At 30.5% G+C, this 27,364-nt stretch overlaps 3 protein-coding genes and 1 pseudogene across 4 annotated transcripts; 2 read left to right on the plus strand and 2 right to left on the minus strand.

Moving 5' to 3' along the window:
• Positions 1 to 1,697: 1,697 nt before the first annotated feature.
• On the minus strand, positions 1,698 to 3,493 carry LOC105636731 (Reticulon family protein). The gene is made up of 5 exons (XM_020680330.3): positions 3,277 to 3,493; positions 2,977 to 3,157; positions 2,419 to 2,560; positions 2,217 to 2,286; positions 1,698 to 2,120 (listed from the first exon to the last, which is right to left on the minus strand). Exons 1-5 carry the CDS (start codon positions 3,380 to 3,382, stop codon positions 1,954 to 1,956), a joined length of 666 nt encoding a protein of 221 aa, XP_020535989.2. The 5' UTR covers positions 3,383 to 3,493; the 3' UTR covers positions 1,698 to 1,953.
• A 2,232-nt stretch (positions 3,494 to 5,725) lies between these two features.
• On the plus strand, positions 5,726 to 9,743 carry CYP77A5P (cytochrome P450, family 77, subfamily A, polypeptide 5). Of its 2 annotated transcripts, XM_012220059.4 has the most exons (7): positions 5,728 to 6,350; positions 7,157 to 7,267; positions 7,482 to 7,698; positions 8,202 to 8,535; positions 8,727 to 8,788; positions 8,908 to 8,980; positions 9,447 to 9,743. In XM_012220059.4, coding segments are annotated over exons 1-7 (1,260 nt in total). In that variant the 5' UTR covers positions 5,728 to 5,888; the 3' UTR covers positions 9,448 to 9,743. The 2 variants fall into 2 exon arrangements, with proteins under 2 accessions (XP_089578275.1, XP_012075449.1); XM_089722149.1 differs by lacking the exon at positions 9,447 to 9,743 and having other exon boundaries at positions 5,726 to 6,350; positions 8,908 to 8,984.
• Positions 9,744 to 15,660: 5,917 nt separating this feature from the next.
• LOC149496391 (non-specific lipid-transfer protein 2 pseudogene) lies at positions 15,661 to 16,283 on the plus strand (annotated as a pseudogene).
• Positions 16,284 to 17,350: 1,067 nt separating this feature from the next.
• HIK (ATP binding microtubule motor family protein) lies at positions 17,351 to 23,160 on the minus strand. The gene is made up of 15 exons (XM_012220061.4): positions 22,978 to 23,160; positions 21,689 to 22,077; positions 21,479 to 21,568; positions 21,271 to 21,371; positions 21,004 to 21,120; positions 20,830 to 20,911; positions 20,672 to 20,739; positions 20,510 to 20,569; positions 20,290 to 20,414; positions 19,798 to 19,996; positions 19,579 to 19,689; positions 19,396 to 19,488; positions 18,366 to 19,322; positions 17,947 to 18,269; positions 17,351 to 17,794 (listed from the first exon to the last, which is right to left on the minus strand). The coding sequence occupies exons 2-15, from the start codon at positions 21,924 to 21,926 to the stop codon at positions 17,467 to 17,469; spliced, it is 2,892 nt and encodes a 963-aa protein (XP_012075451.1). The 5' UTR covers positions 21,927 to 22,077; positions 22,978 to 23,160; the 3' UTR covers positions 17,351 to 17,466.
• Between the last annotated feature and the right edge of the window lie 4,204 nt (positions 23,161 to 27,364).

A 27,364-nucleotide genomic window follows, 5' to 3' on the forward strand; every position in this document is an offset into this window, starting at 1 on the left:
AAGGTCAATGTGTTGCACACATGAATATTGCATTATTTTAGCTTTATGTGATTCTCGTTGTTGCACTCGAATTGGCAGGCAATACAAATACAATACCATCAGAATTTTGACATCAAGATAATGGGGTCAATGCTCCCACTATGCACCAATATTATAATATAAAATATATCCAAATATATTTATATAAATTAGCGAGATTAATATGAATGGAAAGATTTCATTAGCTTAATTAAGACATCGAGTGTTTCATTTGCAGATGATTATATTTAAAAAAAAAAACATTAATCTCAATTACTAACTGATTTGAGAATGCACTTAAACATTCAAATAAGAATACAAATTGGTATAGTTTTTATTAAATCAAAGAGATGGATAAAAAATATTGTATATATATTAATTATTGTTGACTTAATTGTAGAATAAAATGTTTGTATATAAGATTATCAATTACAACCCTAATATAAACTAAATCAAATAATATTTATTTTATGAAAATTAACTAATATATATATTTTTTATTTTAGCATCCAAAAAGAGTAATTTTTAAATATATGGATTTACATATGGATCCACCTTCAAGCTAGTAGTGGAGTGTGGCAACCTGCCACAACTAGGTACCCATTAAATTTCTCTAGTTTATTTCAGAATAATTTAAAAATTGTCTTTCTGACTAATATTTTCATTGAGGAAGAGGAAGGCACATCTAGTCCAACCTTATCTTCAAATGGGTATCCGAATAATGCAATTATTTGGCAAAGTGGGACTACTTTTTTCCCATCAAGCTTAAAGTAATTAAGCCATAAAACAACATTATTGGAGCTTTATAGATTAATAAATCAATTAATTAAGCACATTGTGGAGGCCAATTAAGAAATTTATAATGTTTAATCATGCTTTTTTAAGTGGAAAAATTCTCAAAAACATATGTTGGATCTTTAATTTTCTATTCCATTGGCTTTCCCTTTTGATTGATAATGAACAGCACTCTCCAACTTTCATTTATTATATGTGAATCTAAAATGGTATATACAAAATAGTTGCTTAAGGGCCAAATTTAGTCCAACACATAGATTTCCGACATTCGATGGTGGCTGTGTTTCCAAGAGTCAACTCCACGTAAGCCACGGCTATTCTTATCAATAGCCCTCAGCCAGGAATTAAAATTAGAGTTAGGTTAAACAGGTTGGTGTCATAAACGGGTCATTCATTTATGATATGAATATAAACATGTTCTGTTATAGGTTGGCACGTGAGTTACGCGAGTGACTCCGTTTATTTTAAGGTAAAGCGATAATTTTAGTGTTAGATATAGATACTCCGTCTAAAATCATATTTAAACTTTATTGTTATATTATTTTTTATTTTAGTTATGAATCTAGAGGAATATATGCATTTCATGTATGAAATTTTATTTTTAAATATGATTTGAATTAAATAAATTAAAATTAAAAATTATAAACAAGTTAAGCGATTTGTATTCAGGTCAACACGAGTTAATTAACCTGCGTATGATATTAGGCGGATTATATATATTGTACTCGTATTACTTGCATAATTTTTATGTTGTGTTCATGTTGACAAATTTAACACGATTATTAAATGAATCGTGTCATATTAATCATGATCGTGTTGTGTGTTAACTGAATATGTATCAAACTCAACAAATCAATTCATTTTAACACTTCTATTTTAAAGAGTAAAATAAAAAATGTCAATAATTTATATTCTTATAAGTTCATTGGATTACCAATTTTTATATTCTCATAAGGTCAAATACATAAATTGGCCCTTGAAGAACGGTCTATTGTTCTCCAGAAATGCAAGATCCAATAATAAAATACACATGAATAAACTTTTCCATACACACATTTACATAAATTTATATATATATATATATATATATATATATATATATATATATATATATATATATATATATGCATAAATAGTAATTTATTTGACCTTTTCCTTCACCGGACCTCTTGGTATTTTGTTAAGAACGTTCGAATCAAACCTTCGGTAGGTTTTCTTCAGTTGTCGGAATAACCTGCCAACAAACTCGTCGACTTCTGCTTCGTATCGGTTATACAGAAATGGGAGTGTTTGGAAGCAAAGAAAACCTTAAACCATTAACAAGCAAGAATTATCAGATTATAATTTAACTAATCTTAGATAATTAATGGATTAATCAAAAGATATTGATCAATGGTTCTTACCGAAGTAAATAAAATTCAAGAAAGTGAAATAGCCTCCGATCATCGATAATATGTAGAGAGAAATAATTGTCTGACAGCAATAAATTGAAGCACTAATTAATTAAAAGCTTGAATTGATTTTTTTTTTTTTTTGAAATTAAGATATTTTTCACAACAAAAATGTAAATTAATTATATAATATGGTTAATTAATGGTATAGTACCAGAATGAAGAGTACTGGATCTTTTCCATATGCAATGTCAAGCAGCTTTGACAAAGCTTGATTGAACCTTTCATGGAAGGAAGAACCAAATTCTTGAAATGCTTGTCCATCAAATATGCTTCTTGGTATCTTTGGAGGACTCCTGAAAAACAAAAACAAAAAATACATTTTTTTAATTGGATAAAGTTTACATGCAACTAGTGCAATTAAGATTAAAAAATAGTTTTTAATTTTCAGTATTAATTTTAGTCTTCATCTGTTTTTTATCCTTTTGGTCAATTTGAAGCTGATTCGGTCATTAGTTCTAAAAAGTTGGCCTTATGGCAGTGCCGCATTTTATGTTGTTTGCTAACTTTTTAAAGCTAACGGTCGTATCAATTCAAATTTATAAATGTTAAAATTGATACTGAAAATTAAGTACATGACATCGATTCATAAAATTTAAAAAAAAAAAAAAAAGCAAAATTTGATAAAAGGTTAAAGTCTGAGATTTTTTTATGATTTGGGCCAAATAAAATTTGGTGAGATAAAAATGAAATAGTAAAAGGAAGAAGTTACCAATTGAAAAAATCAGCAAGGGTGCACCAAATGAAGACAACAAGCATTGCGGTGATGGAAATGTGACATAGAAGAGTGACAAAGTTGTATTCAACCACCTCAAAAAGAAACCATATAATACTCATCCCAATTGTAAGTGCTGCTGATACATTTATGTTTTTCCATAATAAAACATCTGCAACTGCAATTTCCAACACCAAATTCTTTCATTACTACAAGATTTTTCAAAATTTAAAATCTAACAATTATATTTACTTTAAAATTTTTAAATGCCATGAAATAATAGAAATATAAGAGTACCTTTTCCTCCTCCTAGAACATCATGGATTGATCTTTGCCTCCCAAAGAGCTTCTTCCCCTTTGAAATGATTTCATCATCTGAATCTGATGAATAATTATGTGACATAATTTTTTTTTCTTAGTTATATAAAATTCTCTCTGTAACCAAATAAATTGGATGTGTTAATATATTATATATATATAAATGGGTAGAGGCTTGGGGAGGTTCTAATCTTTGTGATAAAGAAAAGTTGAATTAAAGAAAGGAATGGCTTTGGCTTGCATATGCAGGGCATTGCTTTATATGGCGGCTACTATTAACATTAAAGTACTCGAAATAGATAAATCATGATGCTTGTGGCATCAATCAATAAATTAATAACTGTTTGTTTTTTTAATTATTATAATTAAATTTTTGAGATTGGAAAATATTTTTTTTCTTAAAACAAAAGGTATTTTCATTATGAATAATTTATTGTTAAATAAATATTTTTTTTAGTGACTAAAATTTTTCTAAACCCTACACGTACTGGAGAGCTTTTAAAAAAGCTAACCGGAATTTGCTTTAGTTTCATCCAATTTATCAACTTGGCTATTGTGTTTTTTTTTTTATATACATAGAAGCCTAATGGATCATTCTAAAACCTCCTCTTTGAATAACATTTACCAAGTTAACCGTAATCTTTGTGATGGAGAGGATTCGAACGAGACCTTTCACTTCCTATATTTTCTAGGAGAGGTAGAAAAACCAATCAGACCACACTTAATTGGCAAATTGGCTATAATTTAATAATGTGAAAATAAATATAAAAAAATATGTTGTTGAAATGTACTACAAATAATAATATAACAGTCTCTAAATTGTATTAAAGTTTCAATTGATCTTTACATTAAATTTAAAATTAAAATTAAAATAAATAAATTATATTTAATCTTCTGCGCAATTTCTTCAATTTTCGGACATTATGCAAAATTTCTTGCAATTCAATTGTATTAGAATTTTTCCTTAACCAATATTTTGTGCAAACAAATGCAAGTAATTAGATTATGGCTTTAAAATTTGAAGTTAAATATAGTTAATATGATTAACCAATTAAAGATATGTAATGTGATAAGAATAAATATATTGTCCAACATTATTTATTTATTATTAATTTTTATATTTTTTAATTTTATTCGATTCAATGTATCAGTTTTGACTATCAAATTATAATTAAATCAATATTGATGGTTTTCAGAATTTACAAATCAATTAAACTATTCATATCCAAAACTGCATTTTCAATTTAGTTTGAGTGAATTTAGTTGGGTTTCAACGATTTGAAGTGGTTTATAAATGCAAACTAGGAATACATGTGGATCAGATTCATTAATTTAAAGTATATGATTAGTATGTGCTGTTAATAATTTTTTTAACTCAACCAACTCATTAAATACGTTAACTCACAAGTTATGAACGAGTTAGGTTTTAAGTATGGGTTCAATATAAATCTACGGATGAAATGATAAATAACAAATATTTTTAAATAAAATCTAATTTCTTAAGAGAAATTATAAAAAAAAATTAAATATACTTAGAATTATAATTATACAATAGTTTGTAATATGTTTTAAACTATATATACTCCAATAGCAACATTTCAAACAAAGTTTATACTGAAGATAAAAATAATAATTTAGTATTTATATTTAAAGTTACAAATCAATTTATCTATTCTATTCTATATATTAAAAGTGTGAATAAGGGGAATAATGAGATTTTCAATATTGTTTTATAAAATTTAAGATATCCTAAAAATAACATTAATCAACTAAAAAATTTTAACATAAAAATATATATAACATTTCTATAATTTAATTGGATTTTTTTTTCAATGAGATATTACCATATAAGACATATAACTAAAAGAAATATTTATTGTATATATAAAATGTAATATAATTTAACTACTATATTTATTGCAATCTAAATAAAAATTTATATTTTAATATTACAAATAAAAAAGTTAAATGAATATAAATAATGATTATGTAACGAGTATAGTCAATATGCATCACAAGTCATTATAAGAATTAGTATATTTATATATTGATATTATTTATGAATTGAATTGAATCCGCGGATTTATGTTTTGAAGTTGTGACTCAATGTAATCCGTAAATTATAATTATGATCCATTGAATCTAATTCATTGTATTTTCAACCCGCTGGATTGAATTGGATTCGGTTAAGTCACTTGGATTGGTTCGGGTTATCGCGTGCAGCCCTAAACCTAACCCAAACACAGACAAACATAGTTTATGTATATATTTAAGTAATACTACTTTAACAGACCAACAACAACGAATACATCTAAACGACAACAAAAAAATAAATAATAAACAATGCAAACGACAACGAATACAAACAACACGTACCGTCCTCAGAGGGAACAAAAACTGACCAACAACAACAAAAAAAAAAAAAAACAATATTGACATGAATTAAAAAAGCCAAACGTACCGTCCTCAGATCAACACCCTGGTTTGCACCAGTCGGAAAATGGCATTCCTTTTCGATTCTTTATTTCACAACCCAATCAAAATCTCTCCGAAACCCGCCTCTCAAGTCCACCAAACCCCAAATCAAACAGATGCTGTCAATTTCATGTCACTATCTTTCCCTGCAAACCACCCCAAAACCTTTAAATGTCCCTAAAAAACTTATTTGGAAGTCTTGTGCAACCAAAGCAATGGCTTCAGCTACCCCTAACACAGCAACAAGCTTTGGGTTTCGGGATTTGATGGAAACTTTGACAATAGATGTGGAGAGAGCAGAGAATAGGCCGTTAAACGTGCCTTTGATAGCTCCTTTTACAATTGCATCTTCTAGGCTTGATAAGGTAGAGAATGTAGCAATCAGGATTGAATTGAGTAATGGGTGTGTAGGTTGGGGTGAAGCTCCAATATTGCCGTTTGTTACTGCAGAGGATCAGTCAATAGCTATGGCCAAGGCAGAGGAGGCTTGTGCGTTTCTGAGGAGCAGCTCGCCAATGACTTTAGGTTCGCTTTTGCAGAAGATTGGCGGGATACTTCCTGGGCATGACTTTGCTTCTGTAAGTGAATTGAGATTTTTCGTTGGTTTTGGTTTTTATTATCTGTTATTATGTTTCTCCTAGTTTTGTTGATCCCTCGTTTTATTTAACTTACTTATAAATTGAGCGAACTGTTTTATTTCTTATAAATTAGTTGGATAGAAATGAGTTATCATTCTTCACGGAAAAGGGTGAATTATTATTTAGTCCCTTTATAATGGTGAATACACTAAGTTGGAATCTCCAATACATAACAGAAGAGTAAGAGTGAGATTTTAAAATTCAGAATTCTTTGTGACGTGTATGTGTGACTTTTCAGTTCGGGTGGCCATTGAATCAGTTAAAGTACATACCTTTCAGTTTTATTATGGCTTTGGTGAGTATAAAACAGTATACATGCACGTCCTCTTCTCTAAAGATTGTTGACCTGAACTTTAAAAAATTAAGTATCAAAATTAGCCATATCCTGATATTGGTGGTTGATTGAGTTGGAACTTAAATGATTGAATTAATTTTGCAAGATAATAGAAGCAAATATTATGTAAGTATAATCATATCTTTCATATATTTTGCTCAATCTGCTCATCTCTGCTTCCGGTGATATATTATATAATTGAAGAATTTCTGTTTCCAGGTGCTTATAAATGTGTAATGATACTAATTTTGACTAAATCCCTGATGTATACATGAAGGTTATATGCCCTTTTTTGCAATAAGGTTCTGATGGAAATTTGTTATAATGATTTTTTTCTTCATTTTCCTTCTCGTCTTTGGGAACAAAATGGATTTCTTTCACGAGTACTAATTAATATGTTATTCATTGAAAGGTTAGGGCAGGAATTGAGATGGCGTTGATTGATGCAGCGGCAAATAGCACTAGCATACCTCTGTGGAGACTATTTGGTGGAGTTTCTGATAGCATAACTACTGATATAACAGTTCAGTGCCTTTGGTAGTAATTATTTGGTATAGAAAGATAATTACTCTTTTTGAGGTTTGAAATACATTGCATTTTGCAAAAATCACTTTCTGCAATCGGAGGCTTTTCATTTTAACTCTGTTTCTTCATAAATATGAAATATATGTACATCAAGGTAAAATAGATAAGAGTTCTATCCTTGAAAAGTATGCTTATCCACATTACTCATGCAGATTCCCATTGTATCATCTCTTGAAGCTGCTGAATTGGCTTCAAATTATCGCAAACAAGGATTCAAAACTTTGAAGCTCAAGGTGGGAAAGAACCTCAGGGCAGACATTGAGGTTCTTCAGGCCATACGATTAGCTCACCCTGATTGCTTCTTTATCTTGGATGCTAATGAGGGATACAAAGCCAAGGAAGCTATTGAAGTTCTTGAAAGATTACATGGTAAATTTAATGTTTGCTTTTTCATAATAGCTTTAGCTCTATTTGACTGCAGAGCGAGTACTTCCTGAGTTATACATTTTTTGCTCTTTCTTTCTTGATTTCATTAACACAGTGCATTTTGGAGTGCTTTGCACCCTAGCAGATTTTGCAGCTTTTGTGAGTATCAATGCTGCTTTTTCTGCAATCTGACTTTAGAATGACGCTGAATGCAATATCTGCCTATTACTGAATGTGCAAATCTACTATTACTTGTGTTTAACAAATTTGAATGCCATTCACATTTGGCCCACTTAAATACACTCGAAAATTCATACATAGTAATTCTCCCTTCTGTGCACTTGCTTCATTGGCTAACTGAATATAGAGAGTAGAATTCTTCACTTGTGCATGTTCCTCTCTCCCTCCCTCCCTCTGTTCATCCCTCTTCTTAATCATGTTGACCAATTGAATTTTTGTAGGCAATGATATGGAAACTAACTTGAACTACAATGCTTTTATCACAGAAATGCAGGTTACTCCTATTCTCTTTGAACAGCCAGTTCATAGAGATGATTGGGAAGGCCTTGGTCATGTTACTAATATTGCGAAAACCAAATATGGAGTATCTGTTGCAGCTGATGAAAGCTGTCGGGGCCTAGCTGATGTGAAGAAAATAATAGAAGGAAGTCTTGCAGATGTCATTAACATTAAGCTTGCCAAAGTTGGGGTTGTTGGGGCACTTGAAATTATTGAGGTTGCAAGGGCATCGGGATTGGATTTAATGATAGGTGGTATGGTTGAGACCAGGCTAGCCATGGGCTTTGCAGGTCACCTTGCAGCTGGCCTTGGGTGTTTCAAGTATGTCCAGTGAATTAATTACTGTTTGGCATAGCAAATGGCATCCTACATAATTAGCTTTTTTTTTTTTTTTTTTTTTTTTTTTTGAGTTTTATTTATCTTTGTCATTGTCAACTTCAAAATTTTGTTGTTTATGCTTCAAGTATAAAATACTACCCTTCTGATTGTCCAGTAACAAATTTTCTTTACAGGTTTATTGACCTGGATACACCCCTTCTGTTGGCAGAAGATCCTGTTCTTGGAGGTTATGAAGGTATTAAACTTTATTCTTTAGCTATGATATATATATATATATCAGTGTATGGCTGGAGTAGTTTGCCATCCTCTACCTTTAATGGCTTGAAATTTAAATTTTTGGCATTATATGGCTAGTGTCTGGTGCTGTGTACAAATTCACAAACGCTAGAGGACATGCTGGTTTCCTTCATTGGGACAATATTATTTGGTGAGTCTTCATCATAAGCTCTTCAATTAACTGGCACAAAGTTTAACATTCTCTTTTCGTTTTGATATTTAGGCTATTTTGAAATTTTGCAATATCATTAGTCCAATTTAAGTTAGATGACAGTAAATTACCCTTTGGTCTTCAGTTTTTTATGTCGTGTTTCTCTTGTATGGTTAGTATACTGCAGCTGGTAAGCATAAGCATCAGGATACAACACCTTATGTATCGCAGTTATGGAAAGTTTTTTATTTGTGTTCGCTAGATTGCCTCAGAAGCAAGCTCTAAGTTTATACTCAATAGTCTCTGACATCAAATTGACTTCTCTAAATTGTTCCTTATACAGAATTTGTTTAACTGCTGAATTTTCTTACTAAACTCAATGTCAATAAGAAAATAAGTTTCTGGAGTTGTACTGTTTGTTATCCTGTCGCGCATACTAATCAATTAATCATGCTATTATATGCAGAAATTAATAATCTCCATGGCCTGCTACGTGTCTAAGAGGAGCACTCAATTGAACACTTTTAATATGACTGATTGGCTTCAATTTCCCCAAGGCTTGCTACCAAATGCAGAAAATGAGCACAAGTGGTCTTTGCAAGTGTAAGGATTTTCTGGTTGCAATGACTAGCAATTTAAGCTTAGGATGCTTCTTTGACCTGGTAGATCAAAATCATGTTCTTCTGAGCTGTGATGAATAAAGATCTTGTTTATGCTGACAATTGTGAACTATAATTGTTAATTGTTGTCTCCCATTGCCATACATTTCCTTTGCATGTATTTTTATTCTAAAATTATATATTTTCACTAAATTTTGACTCTTAAATTTGAAAATTATTGGTTTAATTCAAAACTTGGATCATTTTGAAACGTGTTTTAAAAAAGGTAAATTTATATTTCATTTTATTAAATACAATTACTTTTTATGGTTTGAGGAGAGGCTCGTTAACGGACGAAATTAAAAGTATTAGTTAAAATTTAAAAAAAAAAAAAAAAAATCAAAGTTAGAGGCTTTTTTTATCATTAAATTTTTTGAAATGATGACCTGGCTACTATGTGGCGCTTATGTAGTGATGTGTGGAATTCACATGTTAGCGAGCTTCTTCCGGTTTTATTGCTACAAAAGACGAACAACATGTTTGATAATAGTAACATGTTAATAGTTTTTTTAAGTAACTGGATCAAAATGCTAAATGTTAAATAATAGTTAAATATTATTAAAATAGTTATCAGTTATTAAAATAATTAATTTTGTGGAAGTTCAGTGGTAATGGGTAAAGTGAAAAAAGAATGAAGTTCAATTTTTTTTAATCAAAAAACCTTTCTTTTCATAAAAATTTAATTTTTACATCATTTGAGGTAGAAATATATTTTCTCATGAACATAATAAAAAAATGAATGAAATTCATATTTAAAAACTGAATTTTCTCAACTAAACATCCAAATTTTATTTTCTTAAATTATATTTTCAAAAACTTTGGCAACAAAACTCCCCTAATGGATGATAAATAAATATCTGGATATAGTTATTTAGACTGAGGTCATGATTTCACTTATAAATCAAATAAATAAAAATAAAAATTTTTATTGAAATGTGAGTATTTTTGACAATATACAAACAAAAAAGATAAAATAAGAATAAAATTTAAAAATTTTAATTTTTATTAATTTGGTCTGCTATATAGCCGGTCAAAACAGTTATTTTCCATCTCCAATGATCGTGCGAAGGAACTTTGACCTAAACAATAGGAAAAGTAGTATTGTGCGTGACCAACAACAGTGAAATTTAAAGTGAAGTTAATGATTGCAAGACCTCAAATCTTGACTTGGTTTATGGAATTTAACAATAAAGAAAAGAAATGATGATTTCAAGTTGAAAAATCCTCATCATTTTTGAGGATCCATATAATGATTTCAAGCACTCTAATGTGCGAGACTATTATTAAGCTTTTTACTCTCTCTCTATATATAAATACATATATGAAAAAAGTATTTTTAAATCAATTTATACATATTAAAATTAAATTTCCTTTTCAAATAATTAAGGGCGTAAATTGTTTTTAATGAAATCAAACCTTAATTATTAAGAAGGGAAATTATCAAAGTTAACAATTAGACTAATCTTATTGATTAAATAACTTTTGCTATTTAGATTAGTTTGATTGAAGAGACCTTAATTCAATATCTTCTAGCATGCTTAGTTAAATGATTACGAGTGTAATTATGAGTCCTTGTTGGTTTACAAATTAATCTTTCCTCCCTTTCAGTATTATTATTATTATTATTATATTGTCTAGCTATCATGAAGTTAACTTTAACTTATTATATTTGCAGATCCATCATGTTTTCCTTCATCATGCAATATATGCAATAACCAATATTTAATGATTGAAAATAATATATATATATATATGCAGGTTAACTTTCTTTGGTCCTTTGCTCCACAGGGATGAGAACAAAAATAAATATATATTATTTTTTATTTGAGCCAAAGCCAAATATGCTGAAATTACATTGTGGATTTCCTGAAATTTATATTATCAGCTATTACTATTATGGTTGAAAAGACACAAACCGAAGATCCATCACTTTCATTTCCAACCTGAGTAAAACGACGGATCAAACTCTATTTAATTCACAAAAATATTTTTCTTTAATATTAATTTGATGGGCCTTCTCAATGAATAATGGAAAAGAGATCTATACCCAAACACTGACAGTCCTACACATAGGACTCTTTTATGCATTGCTTACATAAATGAATTCAGCACATGATCTAGAATTTTTTGGATCCACAAAAATATAAAAAAACTTTAAACTGAATAAAAATTTAAATCATTGAGTTTTATTTTAATTGCAATAAAGTGGTCTTTATGATTATAAAATTACAAATCCAAATCTTAATAATAATAATTAAAAAAAAAGTGAAAATGAAAATCAATAACTCATAAAGGCAATGCACATGTTCTTAGTACTTGGAGCAAAATCTTTAAAAATTTCAAATAATGTTTTCACAAATTACAATTTCAAAATGTTAAACTCTATACATGCCTTTCTTAATTCACAATTGGGAAAAACTAACTGTCAACATAGGATTATGAAGATCACCGAAAGCCGATTGGCAAAAACTGTAGGGTCCATAATTTCATGCTCTAGCAATAGCAATCAATAGAGATTGAATTGGATCATCATCATTCGTGCTGATTGATTTAGTCCCATGCTTGTGTAATAGGGTCCACCTTCACATTCGATTCCTGCCTCCTTTCGTGATCGTCTTTTTAGTTTAAGAATCCCGGAACAAATGAATCTCGTAAAATTCGGTGAAATTAATTTGAAAATTCAAAATTTTGTATTTGAAATGAAAAAGAATACAGATTTAAATTATATCAATTGAATTTTATAGAATTAAATATGTCTAACTCAAATTTTATTAAAATTGATGGAATTTATAAATGGATTCTATAAAATTTGCATATAAATTCCATAAAATTAACTATTAAAATATTTATTGACAAAATTACGCTCCATTGTAAACTCTACTATTTTTACTCTTTGTTTATTTTCTTTGAAAAATTTCAAACTAGTAATAACATTTTTTTTTTTGAAAGGAAACAATTATTTTTTTAAAATCTAGTAATAACTAAGTTTATATTTTTACTTTTTTTTTTTTTTGAAAAATGTCATACTAGTAGTAACGTTTTTGAAATCTAAAAAATTGAGTACCGATAATTTTTTTTAAATTTATTGGAGGCTTTTATAAACCAAAATAATACTACGGGCTACACAATAAGGAGTAGTCCTCTCCTTTGCTCATCAAATTGATGATAACAACTATGGTTGAGAGGTCTCGATCCTTACATAAGTAAGAAGACCAACCAGACCTCCACCTGATTGACATTGTTAATTGTTTTTAAATGTAATTAAAAACAGTGGTAATATTTTTAATATTTTTTAGTTTCCAAATTAATTACTTTAATCAACAAGAATTTTTATATCAGTTAAAAATAATTATTATCATGAAAGTTACTGCTTATATAATTAATTAATTAGCGTAAATATTCGTGTATTTATTTATATGAAATTTATTATTTATATTTTAATAAAAAAATATTATATTGTATATAATAAATATAGTTAGTGTTTTTGTTATTTATTTTTGTTAAGTTATTTTCTCAAGGGTATTATAAGAAATAAAGACAAATGAATTTTCATATAAGAATTTATTTCAAATATAATGTTATAGAATTTCATTAAATTCCTTATTTTAAGTTATGATATATTAATCATAAGCAATTTATTTACAAATGAATTCTACATTCATGATTCATTTGTTCTAAATATAGTGTAAATATTGGGGAGTAAAAAGTTTTTAAAAAATGGAAGACAAAATTGAGGGTCAATATGGATATTTATGAAAAAAATACATAAAATTTGGGGGAATTTTTGATTTTTTAGAAAATTTTGGAGGATAAATATGAAAGTTTTTGAAAATTTTAATTCTAAAAATTTTAAAAGGGAAAATATGAATTTATTTGAATTATATATATATATATATATATAAGTTTTGTAAGACTTTTATCTACTAAAAGAATTATATTGTGTTTATTCCTAAAAAAAAATTATTTTATTTTATATACCAAAAGAAAAGGTAGAAGCTTACCGTGCTCCTTCTGTGCTTAAATTATTTAGGTTGATGAATTTTTTTTTTTTTTTGGTTGGAAAATATTGGATGTACACATTTTATAATGTAGAAAGTACAAACACATCATCTTCGTACCTTCCAAATCATTAGGGAGAACTTACTTTCTGCATTGATATAATTTGTGATGGTGCGGTGTAAAGTTTTTCACGCTTTGATCCATCCCTGAAATTTCAATAATTATTTATATTAAATTGGAATTTGAATATAATATTTATTAATTAATGTAAGGAGAGAGAGGCTCAGAGAAGATAAGTTAAACATTTTGTTTTGTTTTGTTTTGAAGATGAAGCAAGATTCATCAATCTATTAAATAATTAAAATTATTAAAATGACATGCTCTTGAAAAAAAAAAAAAAACAAAACAAAATTTTTAAATATAAAATAGGAAAAAATATTAGTAGTTTTTTATTTTTGATGTCTCATGTATATATATAATATATATATTAAGAATTTGGTTATTTCAATTATTTTCTTCAAATTTTCTAATTATTTCAAATATTTTTAATTCAATTCAATTTGATTTTTCTTTTAAAATAACCCTATTTTTGTTTTTAAAAAAATCAAAACTCATCTATTGCTAAACCAAATTTTTTTTTTGAGGGAGGTGATTCAAACCTGAATTTATTGTTAAACAAAATTTTAGCTTCTCCAAACTTTAAATGTGTATTGAAATTTTATTAAAATAAGACTTTAAAATACTTACATGTTCAACTAACTTGTTTGGTTGAGATATATGAGTTTTTTTTTTTAAAAAAAAAAAGAAATTGAAATTTTAAGAGAAATAATAATTAACGATATTTAGGGTTTTTTTTTTTTTTAAAAATTTAATGCCTGCGAGCTAGACACGTTACCCATCCTCTCATTGCAATTTCCAAGTTGCAACCATGCATAGCCCACCCCACTATCTCATGCACACGCTACTTCCTATTTATAGCTAAAGGCTCTTCAATTCATTTCTCATGTTTAAGAATTACAAAATCGCAATTAAATTGGATTAGTTAGGGCACTAAAATTTCTAGAATCAAACATAACGATATGGTACATAACAAGTGTCCATATTCTTAATTATGTACAATAATTATTGAAAATATAAAAGGACAAAAAAAAAAAAAGTTGCAACCCATTTCATATGTTCACATATATTAAAGTAAATGAACTAATAACGCTGTAAATTAGGTGGTGGTTTAGTTGATCTTTTCACTTATATATGAGAAATAAGAGGTCTTGAGTTCGAGTTATCTTGATCACAAGTGTTTTCACTAATTTGGTGAGTCAAGAAGCTACTATTATTACTTTTCTAGAAATTTATATTGTAAGAAGCTACTCTTTTTTTTTTGTTTGTTTTGATAAATTTTAAAAATTTAAGGCTATGTTTATAGTACATAAAATAGAATGAAATAAGAAATGAAAATAAGCATTTTAACGACAAACTGTGTGGGTATAATCTCATCAAGTGCATATTATCTTCAATAAGCTTAATGCAGCAAATTTTTTCACAATATATACGTAGGACATTTTAGACATTTTAATCCGTTATATTGAAAATTATGTCAGATTCAATTCCATGTCATGATCTTAGTATATAAGAAAATAGATTAAATCACGGGTTTTAATCAATTCAAAGCACTGAATGAAAAAGAAAATTGGTAATTGGTATTGTGAATGGCAAGTTTAATAAATTGATTGTTCTTTAAATTTATGTGCAGTGTCGTACTCGTATGTAGACCTTAACCTTGAAGTTATTCAAAATGAATTGATTGGAGGGACCCCAATCTATGTTTTCTTTCTCTTACTTCTTCTTCACTAACCCACCATTTCTGTCTCAATTCTTGAAATATCAATATATTAGTGTGAATATAAATTAATTTCTTTCTTTCTTTTTCTTTTTTTTTCTTAAAGTTCAAGAATCCCAAAATTCTTGATTCATTATTCCATCATTCTTGACCATTACTTTTTCCCCTCTCCCTTCTATAAATAGGGAGGCAACAAGGCCCCTAAATCAACACACAAACACAAGAAAAAGAGTTCTTTTAGTTCATTTCTTTAGAGAAGAGAAGAGAAGAGAAATCCAAGAAAATGAATATCTCATATGTGGCAATAGCGAGCACTCTTGTGGTGCTAGTGTTGGCTTATGAGGCAGAAATGGCAATGGGTGTAGTTTGCAACCCAACAGAGTTAAGTTCATGTGTAGGTGCAATCACATCAAATACTCCACCATCTGTAAAGTGTTGCAGCAAAATCAAAGAACAAAAGCCTTGCCTTTGCCAATATCTCAAGAACCCTAATCTCAAGAAATTCATCAACACACCAAATGCAAGAAAGGTTGCTAACACTTGTGGAACTCCTTTTCCTAAGTGTTAGATCTTTCAAAATTTGAAAAATTTGGTATGTGTCTAATAATATTCAAAGTAGTGGAGAAAGCACTTGTTGTGTTAATTGAAATAATAAGTTGGGTCATGTCATTGTCATGTGTGCCTAACTTCCTTCTTTTGGTTTGGTTCATCATTCTATCATGTTCTACTAGCTAGTTGGAAAGCCACTATCTTGTAATGGGTGTTATCATAATTAATATTATGAAAAGTTAATTATTTCTAGTTAAAATTCATTGCTTTTTCAGTCTAATTTTTAGTTTAGACGAATTCTAACTAGCAATCCAAGATTTAAATGGTAACATTGTTTTTTTCTTTTTTAAATATTTGCATTATAGAAAAGAAAAAAAAAATCAGTTTACAAATTTACAAATATTTTTTTTTAAAAAAAAATTTAAATAGTTGGATATAGAACAATTTTTAAAGATTTTTAAGATTATTTTAACTGTTAATATTTATAAATTTACAAATTGGGTAAATAGGTATAAAACAAGAAAACTTAATCAATGTGAGACTTCTTATCCTTATCATGTATCTAACAAAAGCTAAGTCAATTCCATTGAAAAGCTTAAATAAGGACAAAGGAAAGCAAAAAGGCTTTATAGTCATTGGGGACAGATGTAACAAAATTACATAAATTAGGGATTAGTTTGCATCCCATGGATCACCTAATCAAAACAGGGCTTAATGGGTGAGGTTTTAACTTATGCAAGTCTACCTAATGAAAATTGAAAATGATGGCCAAATGACAAGGCCTAATTAATGACTCTTGAACCCTAATAAAATGAATTATTTGATCAATAAGTGCATTATGGGTTATATCCACCCAGCGGATTGATACAAGGCAATAAAACAAATTGCATTTCGATCTTATTGTATTACTCCAATTTGTTTTTTGAATTAACTCATGATTATTTTCATAAGAATTTCGAGTTATTCTAACCTTTTGCAAAACTTTTGTCAATAGTAGTTAGCTAACAACATGGCCTTGAGCCACAGATAGTTGCAGAGTCCTGAGTCTCAACCAACAATAAATCAACCATTTGTTTTTATTTCGTTATTGTTCGCAGCTGAGTTTGCACTAATGTCAAGAAGCAATAGCTCTTTTAGAGTCATAAATAACACACAAAAAAAAAAAAAAAAAAAAAAAATCCCAAAACAAACAAATCCAAAGTTTTTTTCTATTGAAGGAAGATATTTATAAAGGAAAAACCCTATTATTGAAATGTGAAGATACTATCCAAAGTCTAGAACCATCTTCTCTTCATGCAGAGTGTGCACAATCGGTCACACCACAACTTAACCGAAAGAAATATAAATTAGAATGCTTGGAGAGAAAACTCCAAAAATTCATTTACATGTACAGAAATAGGAAAACGAACAACTACTTACAAACAAATAATGGCATGTAGTTCTTACAAATGTAGAAGGTTTGAAATTGGGTTCCATCCCATAATCCATGGTCTCTTATCTGTTGGTAGTGCAAAATTGAGCTCAAACATCTCCTTTGACATATTGCCTCCCTCACAAAAACCTACAAGCTTTGCCACTATCTCAGCACTCTCTTGTACATGCCTTGCATCATTAGGATTTGTCCATAGTTTGTTCACAAACTGCAGCTTCCTCTGCTTTCCCTCAAGTGGAACATCCCATTTCATGTACAGTGCATCTCTCTCTTCCACAGTTAAACGTGAGGTTAACCTTTTTGCTAGGAACTCCCTTTCACGTCTCAATGCTCTAATACTACAAAATCACATATATAAAAAAAAGTTATAAATGGGGTCGATGCAGATATTAATTTATACTTGTTAAATATGGAAATATGAAAATTGGACTCATCTGACACCGGACAAAATGTGTCTTCTAGGTTCATTAGATAGAGGAGGAGAGGGTACCATGATGATAGAGATATTGTAGGCTCATCACCAGCGCGAGCTGGACTTGTATTGCCAATTTCTGCCAAATGGTCCTGCAACCAAGTCAAGCGCCTAAGCTCAACTTCCATGTATATCTGATCAGCAGGATCCCCTTTGAACAGCAAGTAAAACTGTGTCCTATGGATGATGGATACATAGCACACATCCCATAATTCAATGATCTGCTGCCTCTGCTCCCTGAAAGTTACTTGCCAGGAAACTTGAGGCTCTGCTGGCTCATTTATGTTCTCCTCATCTTCAATATTGTACCCAGCTGCTTCATTTGCTTCCAGCTCAAGAACCTACAGAGATGTCAAACGCAGATGTCTAATGAATTTTTCAATGTTTTGGATAAAAAGAAATGAAGATAGAAAAACGTGAAACAATCTGAAATGTACCTGGCAAACAAGCAGCTGCTTTTGGTATTGCAATTTGGCAACACGTTCTTTCAGTTCAGTTACATATGCTCTTATGCTTCTTACATTCTCCTCGGCCGCATTTTGAAACATCTTTTGCATTTTCTTCATATTAACTGAACTAGAACGTCGGTAGCCTGGAGTGCCTTCCTTCGATGAGACATCTCCACCTTCTTCACTCTTTGTAGGAGTCTCTTTCTCATACTCTGGTAGGGTCTCACAGGAAACAATGTCTTCATTTTCTGGTGCTCGATTTTCAATGTCGTTTTCCAAAATTTGCTTGGAGGTTGATAGAGGTGAGCAGGGAGATCTTATAAAGTTTTGCCTATTGGCACCATTACTTGAAGCCAATGGAAGTATCTTTTTCTTCTTCTGTTGATTTTTAGCTTTGGATGTTACTTCACCGGTTGATTGTGAATTATTGCTTGGAAGAGACATTACCAATTTGTCTATGGACTTCTGCACATTTTCCAATTGCTCTTCAAGATCTGCAATAGTACTGCCCTGTGAATGAAGTCTTGTTATCTCGTCTTTGAGGTTGGCACTAACACTTTTGTTAGGGGCTACAACACTTCCAATTTCTACTTCTTTGGGGACTGGTGGAACAGAACGCATTTCTCTTATTTCTGCTTGCAGTTTAGCAATTGTCTCTGCTGCATCTTGGTTACCTAGTCTATGACAAGCAACCTCCTTTTGCAGAACTTCTAAAGCTCTATTAGCTTCTTCTCCAAGTTGCTCCTGAAGATGTTCAAGTTTGCGGATTTCATGCATTAGAGTAAAAGGTGCAGCCGATGATTGTCTCATAGACTGCCTTAGCATAGTTTTTCTTGTTCTATCACCACGGCTTAACTCTTTGTTGTCAAGTTTTGGCAACAATGCATCAGAATAGGAGAGACACTTCTTCACTGATGGACGCGGTGATTCTGATGCGCTCAAAGCCTGCATTTCAATAGCAAGTTGAGCATACAGCAGAGAGAGAGAGAGAGAGAGAGAGAGAGAGAGAGAGGGATACCTCTTGGTCCTCTTGAAGTTTTCTCCGCAACTCATCCACTTGAGATTGTGCCTGATCTCTCTGACGTCTCAGTTCTTCAATTTCCATCTCCATCTAGACGGAAGAATGTAATGAGATTAAATATGTGCCTTCATAACCATGATCACAAATTGCAACAAACTAAAACATTCTGTGGCAAATCACCTGTTGGATTATCAAGTCTTTCTCCTTTGAAGGTTCAGGAGTGCGCAGCTCTGCTTCCAGCCTGGCTACTTCCTTCTGTAGATGTTTTACCAGTTGCTTGTCTGATACAACCTGAAAAAAATTGTATACAAAGGAAAATATGGAAAAGATCTCAGGATTTTTGTTGTTAAAGTTGGAAGGAAACTCAAATAAAAAAGATAAGGAACAAAGAATAAGTACCATGTTGACATGGGCATTGTTAGTGACTTCTTTTGCTCGTGTGGCAAAGAAGAGGGTGTTTCTAGATTGTTCAACATGGCTGAGCGCTGGACTTAAGGTACATATGATAGCAGTACGGGCATTTCCACCAAGTGAATGCTGCAATATGCGAGTAAGCTTCGAGTCCCGGTATGGTATATGACCACTTCTTTTCCCAACACTACAAAGGGAAAGAAGATTACAAATGTAGACAAGGAGAATCAGTTACTTTATATTGTCTGAAAAATAACATAAACAGGCAGCATTTTTTATTTCAAATTTTTAGCAAATTGAACTTAGTTTGGTGATTCTGATAATGATTTTCGATTCTATATTAGTTCATAATGGTCGGGTCTCATCCTTCTATTGAAATATGTAGGAGTCGATATTATATGAAATTTTCCACGTATAAGAAGTCCATAATAGTGCCTTGACAAGCAGAAGGTTAGAAGTATGGTAGTAAAAGACTCTTACCTGAGCTTTCTAATCACTGTTGTCAGAGTCATCAAACTAAGATTAATGTGGCAACCTTCTCTAAGCCTGGCTCCGTCTGCATGTGTCTGTGAGGCTCTTTCACTTCCAGCGAGGTCTACAAAATTCTGCAATCATGGAAGGGTCCCAAGAGTTATATTAAAACCAGTGATTCTTAGTGATTTGTGGAAACAAGGCACAATCTTGGCTTTTTAATTTTTACCAGGCTTGCAACGAAAGATCTCACACAATCTGAATTTTCGCGGAGAGTACTTTCTATTGTCTGTAGCCACAAAAAAAGGTATTCAGAATTTCAGATATTAGTTTGCACAGGGAAACTGCTGCTGAAGCGTATCCATAAAAAGTATGATCCGTGAAATCTTACCAGCCTTATAATTTGGTGTGATCGTGAGCTGGTATCATTAAGGGCAGTTTCACCAACTTGCCTTTGGGCTACAGCGGAATCAGTGAATAAGTAAATGAGCTTGCATTGGTATACCAGGCTAGACAGCAATTGACAAATAAAGGAATCCACAAGATTACCTTCACAAATACCGATCAGATGCCTTAAATGCTGATCATTACTTGCTGTTTCTTCTACCAACTTCTCAACCACGGTACCTTTCTGCAGGTGCGAATCGCAAGAAATCCAACAAATGAGAAAGGGAAGGGAAGACCTCAGAGAAGCACAAGAAATCTACTCTTAATAGAATATACCTCTGGATCATCTAGAAGCTTGAGATTTCGACCAGATTCTGAATTAAGCAGGTCCCTAACATTTTCATTATAAATTTCCAGTCCAGAAATCTTAATTGTAAAATCTCTCTCTGGGGTCTGCAGCCAGGCCAAAAATGAAATTTCAGTTCAAATACAAAGATCTTCAGTTTTATTTTAATTGAAACATTTAAAGATTCAATACCTAAAGTTTAAATCAGAATCTACAAATGATATTACAGGATAAACAATAATTCTGATAAAGCTTACGTTCATTATATGCTTATAGATGTCATTAACAGCTTTCTCAGTTATTCCTCTCATAGTATATGTCTTCCCACTGCTAGTTTGCCCGTATGCAAATATGGTTGCTGCAATATAAATACGAACCCATTTTTCAGCAAATATTGAAAATTAAACATATTATTTAAAGGGGAAACCCAAGATATACCATACAGAGATGAAGTATATACGTTACCGTTAATACCCATCAATGCAGACAAAGCAACAGTCTTTACTCCATCCTCATATACAGTTTCAGTTAAACAAGTGGGGCCAAAAACTTTATCTGAAAGAACAAAAACCTCAATAATATTATAATATGATACGAGAAACATAGAAGACTACACAATCTGCAATTAAAACAACAATACTCTAAATAAAAGGGCAATATGTTATGATAAGTTACCAAATGTAAAAGGGTTCGATTGAGCTGTACGTTCCTGAGTTGGTGGCTTGAATACAATGGTGTGATCATCGACACATTCCCATGCTACTTGGTCTTTGGCTAACTGCTCTTTTTTGTTTAGAGGTCTTAATCGGACAGTAACAACAATTTTCTCTTCCTTTGCTTTGGGGCCTCCAGGAGTCGTTGCTGGTGTCCTGTCAAACTTAGATGCAGGTGTTCCTGGGGTTCTGACAGTCATGTCTTTACAATAATTTAAACTTGTCCTCTAATTGAATTCAGAAAGATCAAATAGAAGCACAAACTTATGCCTCTCACAGGAGAGGCTATGAAATTTATGTCTCGTCTCTCTCTTGGTGCAGAAATTGGTTAAAAATCAGGAGCTGCCAAATCTAGTATTGTCCAAGAACAGGGCATAATAGGTTAGTTAACGCATGGTTAATTTCAAAAAGTTTTCCAAATAAATAAGCAGCTATATCTGTTCTTTTAAAAAACAGAAACAATCATTTAGTCAAGCACTCTTACAGAAATAGGATCAACTAGAACTCAAAATAAAGCATAGTTCATATAAAAAGTGGAGTAGATTGAATTAGATCAACATTTAAATCAAGTTGTTCTTACAAGTCATAATCCGATATCAAAGTTCTGTTTCAATTAAGAAATGCAACAACCAAAAATTTCAAACAAGAAAAGTCCCCGATTCGGCTTGATTAAGGGCATCAGACAAGTATGCTGAATAATGGCCTTATAGTACAATTCTTTTAAATCCAAATAAGAACATAGCCAATTAGTGATGGATTTGATTCGAGTGCACAAACCCAATTCCTCCCTAAGAATATTGAAATTTTAAATCCTGGAATTGCATACAGGTTGCATCATCAAATTTAATTAAGAAAAGGAAATTTCACAATGTTTTGTTTCAGTTTTTCCTAATCTTCTATTTCCAAACCATAATTTTTCCGACCAAATAAAGCAATCACATCAGCTATCAATCTATTTAAATCGCTAAACAAGCTCAAAAAAAGGTTTACCTGAACCAGTTAAAGAAAAAAAGAAAGAAAGTAAGTAAAATAGGAAAGTTCAAGAAACCCTACGCCATTTATGCATTATCTACTAATTCTAAAACAATCAAAAAGAAAAGTAATTAACATTCCATTTTAACCATAATCTAACCTAGTCATATAAGGCAACTTCATGAAAAACAGAGTTCCCTTCGATTTCTGTACAATTTAAGCTCAAATTATAGGGAAATGAGTTAAATAAAACAAACAAAAAAAGGAAAGAATACTCACAAAAATCTCCCAAAACAAAACAAGCAGATCTGCACTGCAAGCTCGCCAAAGAGCCAATAAAACTAATCAGAACTAAAGAGAGAAAGAAGCGTTAGAGAAAGAGAGAGAGTTGCTTTTGGCTCTTCGATTGATTTGCAGGCTTCGAAGAAGAGTAATGTGCTTTGTTTGTCTTCTCTTTATGAAATGTACGTTTGTGACCAATGACATTTGAATTGAAGGCCTAACGGCTAGTTTGTTTTTGTTTTCTTTTTTCTTTTTGGAATTATTTATTTTTATTTAAATTCTTTTGTCACCGCCGATTAATGACGATTAATATTATTTAGAGTATATTCTGTAGTGCTGTATGCGTTTCGTGTTTTAATCGGCGAGTAAACCGGGACCCGGTTTCAAAGTTTTTGAAAAACGGCGATTTTTGTAATTGATTGGTTAATTGAATTTTTCTTTTCTGGAAAAGGGACAAAAAGGAAAGAAAAATTTGCACAAGGGCCCTCCACGATGAGTCGGCCTTTTTATGCTCTTCTGGTTATACTTTGCAATTTTGTTTTATGTACCCATGAAACTTTAATATTTATACTTTTAACCTTATCTTTTTGTTTTTTCTCGTTTGGTCTAGTTGTCTTTCGCTAATTAAACTAGAACTACAAATAACTTCAATTAGCAAATTCGTTTTTCAAATTACAATGTCATTTTCTCTATATTTTTTTCTTGTAATAACAAAAATATCTTCATTGTGATAATAGAAGAAAATATGTTGGAATGACTACTAAAATTTAAATAAGAGAAATAGCAAATTTTAAATTGATTCAGGAATTAGATCCAAATTTAAATAATATGCTTCATTTAAATTTATATTTAATCTAAAAAAGACCTGAATTCAAATCATCTAAATATAATGAAGATTAATTCGCTAATCTACTTTTTAACCAGTTAACCTAATTTTGATTGTGACATGTTTGACGCAAAGTAAATAAATAAAAATATATAAATTTTTTATAAATATTACAGTATTTTTAAAAGAAATTTCAATATTATGATGTTATAAAAAATTGTACATCTACTAAATATTTTTATTATTCCTTACAAATAACTATTTTTATTATAATACTCCATGGGTTTATAAATATAAGTCGTTTTGAAGATATTAAAGAGTAATTGATGAAATTTTTTTCAATTTTATCCTTATATATATCAAATACAATAATTATTGATGATACAAAATAAATGGTATTTAGTCAAATTAATAAAATTTTTTATTGTAATTAATTTTTTAATTATTGTGTAAAAATCTTAAATGACTTATATTTATGAACGGATGAAATACAATTAATTTAATTGTCTATTTTCTCAGGTTTCATATATAAAAATAAAATAAAAATAATTTAAGTTGTGATAATCCACTTATAGTAGATAAAAATAAATATTTTATTATAGAAATTAGATTTAAACTCCCAATCTAAATAAATATTATGAACTTTTTCCAAATTATATATTTATATTGACCAAACAATTGAGAGGAAAATTTTCCATAATAAAAATTAATATCTGATTTGTAAATAAAATAAGTTGTTTATCATTATTTTTTTAATTATATCACCATTGAATACTATGTCGATTATCATATTAGTTAGAAAATAATAATATACTTAAAACATATTTCATATTACTTGCTTTATGAATATTAAATTAAGTATATTATTAAATAAATATTAAATTGTAATACTAATTAAAGTAACGAAAATTACGTTTTTGTCTATCATTATAATTTATATAATGCGAAAATTATTATTTTAGAAGGAAAGCTGAAATTGTACTTGAAATTACTTTATATATGAAACGACCCGAAATTTCAATTTCGTAGAATTTTCATTTAAAAACTAAAATTTTTATTTCAACCAATGAGATTATACCAACTAGTATTTTATTATTGCTAAATTGGACCCATAAACCAATTTGATTTTTCGAAAACCAAGCAAATTGAGCCATATCGTTGAATCAGATCAAACCGGTTCGAATCGAACCGGAATGATCTAGAAAACCGACATACTTTCTTTCTTTCCTTTTTCTTTTTTTTTTCCTCTTTTCTTCTCCTTCCCTTGGCAAGCGCGCGCGACCCTCCTCTCTTCTTCCTCCCTCCACTGATTTTCCGGCGACCTTGTCACCACCGAACGGTTCCAGTCCTCCCCTTCATCGACGGCGAGCTTCTCCCTCTCCTTATTCGTCTCCGATTTTGGCGAAGCATGGGAATCACGAGCGAGTCGCGATTCCATTTCACTCGAGACAGTCGTGTCATCTGCTTTCACCTTCAAGTTTCCGACATTTTCCAGCTGAGTAAGTCAATCCCCAACATTCATCAGTTTAATTTATGAATTCCTTGATCAAAGATGGAGGTTTTGAATCATGAATAAAACTATTGCATAAATCTAGACCCTAGCTCCTACTGTCATACCTTTTTTTTTTAGGAAAAAATTTGATTCTCTAATTTAGTTTAAATTATTAGCTAAGTTAATAGATAAGTTTAGCATGAACAAGGGAATTTTAGTTAAGAATAGATATAGCATGATTATGACAGCAACATTATCGCTAGTACTTGATCTATTGCAGGAATTTATAAATTTAGCTACTGTTTAGGCGAATGTGAATAGAAATTTTGAATTTTTGCTCTTGAAATCGGTATATAAATGATTCCTATATTGGGATGGTTAGATTATTGCGTTTATTATAAATCCTTGTGAAGAATTAAGCATTCTTTAGGTTAAAAATAACTAGTTAGCTATATGGTCAAGTTCTCGATATCCTAGGAAGGAGGAATTGAATTGTTTCCAATTTGAATGAGTTATAAACTGAATTTTTATAAAAAAAAAATGTGCAAAACCAGGGGATATATTATGGGTACTAAATAGGAAATCTTGAATTCCTTGAGCTAGCAGTAATTATTTAGTTGATTTCTTGAATTATAGTGTTTGGGATGAATATGCGAAGTCATAAACCAAGTTCTTAATGCGATATGAGCTCAAGTTTAAGGAAAAAATATTTTTCTTGGGCGCAGTAGCTATTTCAGGTACTTCGTACCATTTTAAATAATTGGTATGGAAACAGATGAATGTATATATATTTATATTTTCAATACTCTTATGTTGGTTAGTGTTGGTTACTGCTTGATAGCAATATTCTTGCAAATTTAACGATTCAATTGTAAAACTCGTTAGCTATATCTAGAAGTGGTATCTTTATGTCAAGACGGAGAAATTTATGAAGCTTTAGTTATATGTTTAAGTTTCGAGCTGGGTTATCTAGTAGAAGTATTTATTAAATTGTAATTTAATTGAAATGTTAGTTCTTAATAGTTAGTCTAGAACTTTAATAAATGTTTAATGATATTTTATATAACTTAAGCAAAGAATTATTGATAACATTTCCAGATTAGTTGAAGGTATTTTAATTTGTAAATTATGGTTGATTGGTGATATACTATTGGAGGCGGATGGGTATTTGGTTTGATCGATTGCCCGACGGATGGGTTGTGTGTATTGATTGAGAAATATATAATAATACTGTGTTATCTAAACAGGTGGATAGTCCAAATTATAGGGGAGGTGCTGTCGAAATTTCATTAGAACTTAAACTAGTTTTAATTAATAACATAATTAAAAAGTTTATTTAGATTAATTCTATAACCTAATGCATAATAAATAGAGTGCTCTAATTATTTATTTATTATCTTTATTATTCATTTAATTATTTAATTATTTACTTATTTTCATTGTTATTGTTTATTATTATCATTTATTTTATTGTTGTTGTTTATTGTTAATGGTATTGATTTAATTATTTAATTGCATTTGAGAACAGATGTCTAATTGTGCATTGCATTACGATGTTCAACTGATCAATATGTCTGCATTTGATTGCAATGTTTGATTAATTGTGTTGTGAAAATGCTATGCTTTGTTTGTGTGGAATTGGGATGAAGTGGACCACCATGGGTTTGTGAGGACGGTCTGTGATATGGATCCTGAATACGATATGATACTTGACCGTCGGCCGGGAAAATGGGAGATCGGCGCCCCCTTGTGCACCTGATGATATAGATTATATAGGGATTTACAGGATGGCTTCTTGTTGTTGCGCACCTGATAATCTAGATTTGATTGTAGCCCGCAGGGTGGCCTCCTGTTGTGAGCACTTGATGATCTAGATTGGATGGAGACCACCGGGTTGCCTCCTGTTGATATGGAAAAGAAACGAGAGAGTGGAAAAACAATGAGAGGACTGGTCAGTGAGGATTAGACCAGTTGGCCATATGGATGATCGGCTCCCTGGTGCACATGTACGAGAGGGCGAGCCATGTGTGAGGACGGCTCATTGGGGTTTCAGGTGGTGCCACTGA

The sequence above is a fragment of the Jatropha curcas genome, chromosome 5, assembly GCF_041381405.1.
Source record: "Jatropha curcas cultivar XTBG-Jc1 chromosome 5, XTBG_Jcur_1.0, whole genome shotgun sequence".
NCBI classification, from domain to species: domain Eukaryota; kingdom Viridiplantae; phylum Streptophyta; class Magnoliopsida; order Malpighiales; family Euphorbiaceae; genus Jatropha; species Jatropha curcas.